This window comes from Anolis carolinensis, chromosome 3, assembly GCF_035594765.1.
Source record: "Anolis carolinensis isolate JA03-04 chromosome 3, rAnoCar3.1.pri, whole genome shotgun sequence".
In the NCBI taxonomy this organism is placed as follows: Eukaryota; Metazoa; Chordata; class Lepidosauria; order Squamata; family Dactyloidae; genus Anolis; species Anolis carolinensis.
In genome coordinates this window covers 237,920,619-237,931,832 of record NC_085843.1, presented here as the reverse complement: position 1 = coordinate 237,931,832, position 11,214 = coordinate 237,920,619, and the positions used below count along the sequence as shown (strand labels likewise).

The 11,214-nt window shown below is 39.0% G+C and overlaps 1 protein-coding gene across 2 annotated transcripts; it reads left to right on the top strand.

The window, feature by feature from the left end:
- Nucleotides 1-255: 255 nt before the first annotated feature.
- On the top strand, nucleotides 256-7,121 carry LOC103278222 (uncharacterized). 2 transcript variants are annotated; one of them, XM_008106443.3, is made up of 2 exons: nucleotides 256-523; nucleotides 3,189-7,121. In XM_008106443.3, exon 2 carries the CDS (start codon nucleotides 3,217-3,219, stop codon nucleotides 4,087-4,089), a length of 873 nt encoding a protein of 290 aa, XP_008104650.2. In that variant the 5' UTR covers nucleotides 256-523; nucleotides 3,189-3,216; the 3' UTR covers nucleotides 4,090-7,121. The 2 variants fall into 2 exon arrangements, with proteins under 2 accessions (XP_008104650.2, XP_008104649.2); XM_008106442.3 differs by having other exon boundaries at nucleotides 257-646.
- The last annotated feature ends 4,093 nt before the right edge of the window (nucleotides 7,122-11,214 follow it).

The following is an 11,214-nucleotide window of genomic DNA, read 5'->3' as shown; positions in this document are numbered from 1 at the left end:
TTTACGAATATAGCACCAAAATATCACGATGTATTGAAAACACTGACTACAAAAATGCATTGGATAATCCAGAACGTTGGATAAGTGAGACTCTACTGTATACATATTCTCTTTCAAGCTGTCATTCTTGACCTCTTTCTATATACTGTAGAGAGAGAGAGAGAGAGAGATGGGGATGGTGAGTGACAGTTTGAGACCATAGAGACGCCAAGGTGCGAGGAGCTTCGCACAGGAAGAAATGCTGGCGCTGCCCTTCTCCAAGATGGCGGAGGGGGCGTCGTCTTCCCTTTTCCCACTGCGTAGCGCTCCCTCGCGCTCGACCACCAAAATGGCGACCGACGGGGTTTGAGTCCAGGTCCTCTGGCTGTCGCCTCTTGTTACTGGGTCGGGCGATCAGAGGCAGATCTTGGGGACGAAGGGGAGGAAGAGGCCCGGCTGATTGGCCTATGAAGGGGAGCAACTGCCTCGCCTCCCCCCGCATCGCAATGCCTGCCTTCCCTCCGAGGAGCAGCTGGGCGCTCAAGTAAGCAAGGCTTCCCCGCCGCCTTCCCTTTGACAGCCCCGCGGTGAGAGTGGTGCGTAGCATGGCCTGCCTCCCTTTGGCTGGCCTTCGTCGGATCTACAGCCCTCTTGTCGCTCATCCAACGTAAGGGGATTGTTTCGTTATGATCCGCTCAAGAATATCAAAGTATTCCTTTTTTGTAAGCTGCTGACTGGAGCCTTGCAAGCATTGTTGGGTATATCTTGACAGAGTCTGCTTATATATGCATACATGTACACACACATACATGTAGATATATCTGGAATTAATTTACTTCTTTTTAATAATATTTAGTGAAATCCAGAGGGTACTATATATTTGTACAGATATAGATATACAATAGATTCTCAATGTGTTGTCGAAGGCTTTCATGGCCGGAATCACTGGGTTGCTGTGAGTTTTCCGGGCTGTATGGCTTTTTTCCAGAAGCATTCTCTTCTGACGTTTGCCCACTTCTTTGGCAGTCATCCTTAGAGGTTGTGTGGTCTGTTGGAAACTAGGCAAGTGGGGTTTATATATCTGTCGAATCTCTTTCTCCCACCCTGTAGAATCCAAGGTTGAGAGAACTGGGTTGTTGTGTGTTTTCAAGGCTGTATGGCCATGTTTCAGAAGCATTCTCTCCTGATGTTTCGCCCACATCTATGGCAGGCATCCTCAGAGGTTGTGAGGTATAAACGTCAGGAGAGAATGCTTCTGGAGCATGGCCATACAGCCTGGAAAACACACAACAACCCTGTGATTCCGGACATGAAAGCCTTTGACAACACATTGAGAGAACTCCTAGTTGCTTTGAATTTTGGCATAACAGCTGTACTCACTTCGGCAGCACATATCCATATACAGAGATTAGCACGGCCCCTGTGTGATCATGGATTTAAACAAAACTTGAAAATATTTTTAAAATCTAAAATAAGCCTTTGATTTAGCATGATTTTTATGCAAGGGACACCAGTTTACTAAACTACTGTATATTGTGAGATTTTGATATCCACAGGATGTCTCGGAACCAAGCCTCATTAGGCACTGAGGGCCTACTGTATTGTAAATATATCCGATCTCAGAAGGCTGACCACAATAAAACAATGTAGTTTTTCTCATTGGAGTGGTCAGTGGTTCATATGTGCTGGACCTTGACCAAGATGGCAATCATGCACCCTTCAGCTATTGTTAGACAGCAACGCCAGTGTTCCTGTTCTGATTGCAGCTAATTGGAAGAGCAGAGCTACAACAAATACAAGGCTCAAGTTTCCCATCCTGCCTAGAGCACTAGTAAAATATTTTTAGTAAAATAATAATAATAATGACAACTTTATTTTTGTATCCCGCCTCCATCTCCCCGAAGATACTCGGGGCGGCTCACATGGGGACAAGCCCAACAACACAAGTTAAAACACAGAACAATCAATTAAAAACATTATAACTACATAAAACAATATAACATACCAACAAAATTAAAACCAGGACAATAATAATAACTAAACATTCAGAGGATAAAACTGTAGAATTCTGAATAGGGCTCCTAGGAGGTATAAGGGCAATCAAAAACAGGGGCAGAGGAGCAATCTCAGTACAGTGTTCCCTCATTTATTGCGGGGGTTACATTCCAGGACCTCCTGCAATAAGTGAAAATCTGCAAAGTAGGGACACTATATTAATTTTAATAAATATAGTGTCTCTCCCTCTTTTAATGTACTGTACTGTTTTCCTTCTTGTTCGCTGAGGCAATGAGGCGCAGGTGGGGTCTACTGGCGCTGCCTGCAGATGGCTGAGGAGGACAGGCCAGGCCAGGCCACATGCCTCAGCCTGGGCCCTTTTGTACCTGTGAGGGAGGGCCGTATGAAAAAATCCGCAAAACAGCAAATCTGCAATAAGCGAACCGTGAAGTAGCAAGGGAACACTGTAAACACTAAAACCATAAAGGGTAAGGAATAGTGCAATAACTGATAAAGTGCAATAATTGATAATGAGTTGTAAGCGGGCTGAGTTTCTGGTGGGACTGCTTACTCAAAAGTGCACCGGAACATCCACGCCTTTAGGTATTTGCGAAAGGTGGACAGGGTAGGTGCCAGTCTGATCTCCTTTCCAAGTTTAATAATAATAATAATAATAATAATAATAATAATAATAATAATAAGCTTTATTTGTATCCCGCCCCTTCTCCCCGAAGGGTTTTGGGGCAACTTACAACAACAAATGAATACAGTAAATAATATAGCACAGACAATAATTACATATCACTTAATACAACAAAATAACACAATAGTATCAACATTAGTAAACAAGTTTAGAAACTATTTTGCCCTCTAAAAACTGTAGAAATATATGTGCTGTTTTATTATATAAAACAATATCCTAAATATATAAGAAACACACATGAATTACATTAGGAATAGAGGCCAACAAAGACATGAAGAATGAAACGCCTTATTGATGTCATTAGGGTATTATTCTGTTTGACAGCTGAGAGCTTAGTAAGCAGAAAAGCCCTGTGGAAAGTAATGTTGCCTTTAGGCCTGAACATTTTTATAATCTTGATTTTTTTAAAAATGGAAATCAGTGGCATAACTGTTGCTTCAGATGGGCAGTTTTTGTTTTCGTTCTTGTTGATGCACTTTTATGCAACAGCTAACACCTTTCTCTATTTCAGTTTTGCTATAAACTCGCACTGAGAAGGAATGATGGCAGCTTTGGATGTTAAAGCAAAGAAGACTCTGGGAACTGTTGATTATGTGGAATCATCAGAGTTTGCCCAAGGAATTCTGCCTACAAAGAAGGATGTCATTCAAAACATGTTATATCTACTGCACCCGAAAAGAGCAGGGCAAGCCCAGCGGTCCAAAGAAGATGCTGCCCAGTTGCTTGCTGAACTTTTGCAGGAACATTGGTCATTCTGCAACTTATATACCATAGCAACACAAAGCATAAAGATGCATATTCTGAAGGTGTATGAGGAATTCTCAAAGCTGTATCAGTCCAGAAACCGAAGAAAAAATGAGTTGTTTACACAGAAGGCAGATGATTTCAACAGGAGTTCAGAACAGCTCTTTGACATATTTTGTACAGACACTGTAACCAGAGAGAAACAGGAACAGTTCAGTGGTGTGAAGATGACAGATACTGAGTGGAAATTTCTTGAGGATCAGAGGAGTGAAAGAAAAATGTATTTTGAGGACTTTGTGGTGAAGAAACAGATGGAAACCACAGCAAGACAAAGAAAAGCAGAGTCACTGGAGCATTTCAGGAAGATAGCAGAAGAAGAGATGGAAGGTTGCAAACGTAAAGAAATAGCTTCCAACCGAGACGAACAGTCAGTTGAAGATGTCAGTGATAGGAGTAAAGATGATTCCTGTATAGAACACAACAAAGGAATTGGAAGCTTTTCACATAAGGCAAAAAGAAAGCGCTTATCTTCTGGCTGGATTACTGGGACAGCAAGTTCAACTAGCTATAGCAAATCAGTTCTTCCTGAGTGTCAGCATATACGTATGAGCATTAGAAAAGTCCGACCAGGATTCTATGAAACTTTTGACAAATATGAAAACTGCTAATGTCCATGTTTCTAGAGGCAGTTGTTTCTGTTAGTGTTTACAGAATTTTGGGAGGTCTTAAATACCCTGATTAATTGGAAGTTGATGTAGATAATAATGCAGGGCTTCATTAATCACCAAAAACACCAAAGCAATGGCATCAGTAGAAACTGTCTTTTAGCTCACGGGAAAAGGCTGAGGTGTGGCTTGTTTAAGCTTTTACCACTACCTTCCAAGGGTGAAAGTATGTGGTCCTAAAAGGCTGTAGTATAGCAAAGGACAGCAGAACCACCAACGTCAAAAAATTAAAATAAACAAAAATGCATGACAATAAGTTAATTCTTTGAAGATAACTAGAACAGGCTGTTAAGGAAAATGGTATGCCTGAAAATATTCTGTATTTAAATGTTGAGAGTGGAGGCCTGAGATAAAAATACAAGAGAAAATACATTCTCTTCTGCAAAACAGTAGTCTTACTAAATAATATGTTACGCATTCCAATTTAAGTAACAATCAAGACTGAATGCCAAATACAGATGAGGGGGAAAGTAGCTAATGGGATGGCTGCTTAAAGGAAGGTGCAATTGTAATGGTTTACATTGGACTGTAGAATCTTTATTAATAGAACACTCCTTTATGAGTAAACAGTAATTGGTCTATTGCCCTAAGAGGTACTGTAGCTTCATTAATGGTCTTAAGAGACAGAACAATTCAATTAATTCACTGCAGTTTGAAAGGGTTCTGCATCAGGGCTAGATCCTGGTAGGAGAAGGAACATGGATTACTTCGCATGTCCTAGGAGAGCATGGTTGCTAAGAGACCATTACAATTATGAGGATAAGCTTTGCGAGGTAACATTGGTTTGTTTGAGAAGGAAAGAATGGTCAGGGAACAACAACTTTAGGTATAAATGTGATGGTGACAACACTGTATATTTTTTGCATTCTTAGCAATTAAATAGTATACGGTGGTGAGAAGTTATGTGGAAAAGTAGAATTTGTAACTGTAAACATTTGAGAGTTGAACATATATAATGCACTGAATGTGGCATAGGATGGAATTGCATAAGACATTGTTTTAAAGCAGGCAAAATGCAGGCCATAGGGTTAATCTGGCCCCCCATGGTCATTTTGTGGCCCTCAGATGTCAGAAGTTAAAACATTTTTGCCTGAAATGGTCTTTAGAGGGTTGAAAGGCATTCTTTTTGTGTTTCTGCTCCCAGTCTTCCAGCTCCCCTGCAAACTAAGAGGAGCCCCCCCCCCCCCCCGCCCGCCCAAACAAAGCCCTCTATGTTTTAGGGGACTAAAGTGCCCCCTAGCCTTTCACATTTGCCCTGCTCTGTTTAGAGGGGTTTTTTTAAAAAAAAAAACTGTTCCCATAAACAACTATTAATTCCAAATGTACTGTTGTGTTTGCAGTAGTGGAAAGACATAGCAATAAGCTAATAATGAGAATGATACTGGAAGCAAACTTTAAAATCTAGACAACACTACATGTCTAAATAGATTATATATAGTAGTTTTTTTCCAGTTCAAAGCAAAGCGACACATCCCGTGTTTATATTTTCTCAGTATTCATTAGATTTCCTGTCGTAATTTTAAATCCAGACATATTGTATATGTGGTAGCCTGCACACATATCCCTCTACTGCATGACTTGTTGGTGTCATGCCTATAGATATTCCCAGGCAGACTTGCTGTAAAGCTACCTCAAAGGGGATAGGAATTCACACAGACCTATATTTTCACTGATTCAAGAGAGAGGAGTGATTCCTTTTTCCTAATGTGCAGCTGTATAGACTATTTAACAGTCCAACATTGATAATGATAGGAGTCCTGGAGCTGGTTTTTTGGTGGGGGTATATGTGTATTTCGATCTGGGAGTTTTTAGCTGAATTGTAGCTTAGTTTTAAGGCATAAGGAATGGAAAAGTAAATTGTGCTATTTTCCCCAGAGATATTTCTCTTTGGGTGTTGCCTTTGAATTGTTAAGGACCAAGAATATTAGTTCTTTCACAAGGATTTACATCAAACAAAGGAATACTGATTTATTACTGTATCGTTTCATCTGGTTTAAGGGTATAGCCTAGATGTAACAAAGCCCATGACCATATTCAGAACATATTTTGCACATATGTATGCACTGAAAAAAATGGTAACTAAGAACTACATCCATAAATCAGACCACCTGTATTGATACAAATCGAGAATAAACCACTAAACTACAAGCAGATCACTTGTAAGTATATAAATACAAACTAAATTCTCTGAATAGAAAAATGCATCTTTCAATTGTTTTAATTCACAAATAGTGTTCATTTATATGAATCATCAGCCTGTTTTTTACATGAATTTTATTTTACATCTGCCTGTGTATATTAAAGTCTTTATAAAATTCTAGATTTATTACTTTATATATAGAGGAATGCATGTGTTGGATTGGGTATAGCACATATACGTTTACAAGAGGGTATATTGTAAAGTAATCCAATGTGTAAGAATATCGTGAATTATAAGAATGTGTCAAGTTGAGTGGGAAAATATTACAGAACATAAGATCTCTGCTGGATCATGCCAAATGGCCATCTGTTTCCTACAGTGAGTAGCCAGATGTCTCCGAGAAAGTAGCAAGCAACACCCTTGTCCTCTTATTTGCTAGTTAGTAGCTGGTGATCAAAGGCATATATCCCTGATCATGGTGGTAATATATAACCATTATGACTAATAACCTTCAGTGACCTTATATTCTGTGAATTTGCTTCATCCCTTTTTAAAACCATACTAGTGGCTACTACCCTATTTTATGGAGATGAATGTCTTTGGTTTATTTTGTATGAAAATGCATTTCATTTTGTCTGTTCTGAATCTTATTAATTCAAGCTTCATCAAATGATACAAGGCTGTGCTATGATGAAAAAGGGAAGAAGCAGATACGAAATACAAATCGTGTGGGAGATTAATGCAATGAACAAACAATACTAATTACTGAAGGGGGATAATTTAAACAAAATAGAATTAAATTGCAAAAAGCACAATAAAATCAAAGAAAACAAAAGCAGCATGTTCAATTGGTGTTTCATTTCGCTTATGGATGGAGGATGTGGGAACCCAAGCTTTAATACACCCCGCATTTCTTCGTGTTTTCATTGTTTTTAATCATGTTGGCAACCTTAACAATCATGTCCACTCCTTTTCAATATACAGGCAGCCCCCAAGAAGGGTTAACCCCCCTGTGGTGTTTGTTTTGCTGTGTGTGCCCTTGTTCAGAAAATTTCACCTCACTTTCTGTCCCCATGATCACTGGATTTTGAAAAAAAAAATGGCTTGTTATGGAAACAAGGATTGGTGAGAAAGCTTCAGTGGAGACACCTTTTCCCCATAACTCTTTCAGGAAAGCATTTCCCTTACTAGGGGTAGATTTCTCTCATTTTCTGTTGTCTCACCCCTGAATTGTTTGTCATTCAGATGTTTGTAATTCAGGGACTGCTTTTACTGTTCTTCCTCTATAAAAGGAGCCAGGTGAAATGTAACACTGGATTTAACACTATAATTTTAAGTAAATGAAGTTGTAGTCACCTTCCAAAATGAAACCAGTTAACTATTTACTTAAAATTATTGTGTTATGTGCAACATCAGATGTGCCCACTTACAATACCAGACCATTCTTGGAACAGGTTGAAGTTTTGATGGACTTTTGAATAAAACGCTCACAATAAGATTCAGACAAAGCTCTGAGCTCAAGATAGTTTAGGACAGTTTAGGACAGTGTTAAAGCTGTTCATGAAATTCATAGAAATAAGTAAGTAGTAGTAAGTAAAAGTTTATTTGTATACCGCCCTCTCTCCCAAAAGGGACTCAGGGCGGTTTCCAATATAAAATCAGCATAAAACATTGTATAATAAAACACTGAAAACACTATAAAACGCTATAAGAATTCTTTTCTCACATAATGGTATGGATTGTAGCATTGAGTAAACCTACACAATTGTCAGGAGAAATAAAAGTATATCCTCAGTTCTATATACCTTACCTTTTCCTAGTTTCATTTTGGAAAAGAATTATATAATAAAAGATACCACTGGCCAACACACATTTTGGTGCCTCAAATGTTAGCCCTGTTTCTGGGTATATTTCACCTGATGATTCCAAAAGTGGCAGCCGTTTTCCTCTGTTGGCTCTAGTTTTTAAGGTACAGAACAAATGCCATATATCAGCCATCATCTGCTCGCCCATAGAAAATTATGATAACCATATCTAAGAAACTAGAGCTGATACTGTCTACCCAATGCAAGTTTCTCAATCAGCGCACAAAATAACCCCAGGAATAGGCTTTGAAATCCAAGACACCAAAAAAGTTATTTCTGTTTGCATTGTGTTGTTATGACAGAGAAAACCCTATGAAATATATGGAGTTGCTATACATTGGCAGGCAACTTGAAGGCATTCACTATCATCACCATTATTATTACTACCTTCTTTATTTATATCCTGCCTTTCTCGCCATGGGGACTAAAGGTGGCTAACATCTATGCACACTAAAGAGTTTTAAAAGAGCAATAAAAGGTAAAGGTTTTTCCCTAACATTAAGTCTAGTCATGTCTGACTCTGAGGGTTGGTGCTCATCTCTATTTCCAAGCCGAAGAGCCAGTGTTGTACGTAAACACCTCTGTGGCCGGCATGACTGCATGGAGCGCCGTTACCTTCCCATTGGGGTGGTATCTATTGATCTACTCACATTTGTATATTTTCAAACTGCTAGGTTGGCAGAAGCTGTGGCTAACAGTGGGAGCTCATCCCACTCCCCAGATTAAAACTGCCAATTTTTTCTGTCAGCAAGTTCAGCAGCTCAGCGATTTAACCCACTCATATCTCTTCCCCCCCCCCCCCAGTCCCTCCCACCCTCCTCACACACATATATCATGGAAAACCCATACATTCTGGTATTGCTGACAGCTGCTATCAGGAGTAATTTAGGTTCTTTTAAGCCACTAACGTTCCAGGAGATATGGTTCAGTTATTTTGCATCAATTGTAGCAGTTCTGCCAGAATCAGTATAAAAAAAGAAAATCAACTTATATTCTTTAATTAGCAGCTACCAGCCACATAGTAAGAGGCATGTTTCATTTCCAAAATTATTCTGGGAAGTCCACTGAAGTTTGGAAGATGGAAGTGTTCCTCTAGAAGTGTTGTTGTTATCATTAAAAGGCTACTCAGGGTTGCTTGATATAACGCAGAAAGGAAAAACAATTCCTATTTGTGAATAATCTATATATATAAAAGAGTGATGGCATCACGGCAGCGGACAAAACAACAAAAGTAAGCACCCCCCAACCTCGAAAATTGACAGAACAACCCCTCATCCATGCCTCTAGGTTGATACAACAAAAAGAAAAGAAAAATAAAGTCCTAATTAGAGGGAGAGGAATAATTGTTTTTATCCAATTGCTGCCAGTTACAAGGCTAAGCTCCGCCCACTTGGTCTCCTAGCAACCCACTCAGCCCAGTGTTAATAAAATAATGATAAAAAATAAATACAAATAATACAATAAAAAATTATAAAAAACACTAAAATAATTAATACAATAAAATACTATAAAAATGACTAAAAATAATACAACAAAATAATACAATATAATAAATAAAAAAGATAAGTGACAATAAAATTAATTTTAAAAAAATACAAATAACGTCAAATAAAAATTCCACAACAAGTTTTAACCGATACCACCACCACTTTGCCACAGCAACGCGTGGCCGGGCACAGCTAGTAGTATAATAATAATAATAAAAACTTTATTTCTATTCCACCCTATCTCCCCAAAGGGACTCAGGGCGGATCCTAACATACATTCAATGCCTTCATTCAGATTTAACTCAGAAATAAAGGATACTCAATTCAGTTTGATGTGTTTTATTGTTTTATGTAGTTATGTTTTTAATTGATTGTTCTGTGTTTTAACTTGTGTTGTTGGGCTTGTCCCCATGTGAGCTGCCCCAAGTCCCTTCGGGGAGATGGAGGCAGGATACAAAAATAAAGTTATTATCTTTATATATAAAAAGGTAATGAAATTTCGGGCTAGGACAAAACAACAAAACTACACATCCCAGAAACATTAAACTTGGCAGCACAACCCCTCATCCATGCCTCCACGTTCATACAACAAAAAGAAAAGAAAAATAAAGTCCTAATTAGAGGGAGAAGAATAATTCCTTTCATCCAATTGCTGCCAGTTAGAAGGCTAAGCTCCACCCACTTGGTCTCCTAACAACCCACTCAGCCCAGGGGACAGGCAGAGTTAGGCCTCACTTAGGCCTCTTCCACACTGCCTATAAAATACAGATTATCTGATTTGAACTGGATTATATGGTGGTGTAGACTCAAGGCCCTTCCACACAGCTATATAACCCATTTATAATCTTATATTATCTGCTTTGTACTGGATTATCTTGACTCCACACTGCCATATAATCCACTTCAGTGTGCATTTTATACAGCTGTGTAGAAGGGGGCTCATAGAAGGGGGCTTAATGTCAGGGGGAAACGTTTACCCTTTACCTTAACTACCACCAATTTCTCAATACTTCTCAATACACCATACTTCGCCACAGCAACGCGTGGCCGGGCACAGCTAGTCTATATATATAAAAGAGTGATGGCATCAGGGCAGTGGACAAAGCAACAAAACTACAGGCCCCCCAACCTTGAAATTTGACAACACAACCCATCACACATGCCTCAGGGTTGATACAACAAAAAGAAAAGAAAAATAAAGTCCTAATTAGAGGGAGAGCAATAATTGTTTTTATCCAATTGCTGCCAGTTTAGAGGGCTAATCTCTGCCCACTTCGTTGCCTAGCAACCAAGGGACAGCCAGGTTTCAGTTAGGGGACAGGCAAATTTAGGCCTCACTTAGACTTCTTCCACAGATTATCTAATTTGCACTGGATTATATGGCAGTGTAGACTCAAGGCCCTTCCACACAGCTATATAACCCATTTAGAATCTTATATTATCTGCTTTGCACTGGATTATCTTGACTCCACACTACCATATAATCCACTTCAGTGGGCATTTTATACAGCTGTGAAGAAGGGGCCTCATATAATCCAGTTCTGAGCAGATAATATAAGATTATCAATATACAGTA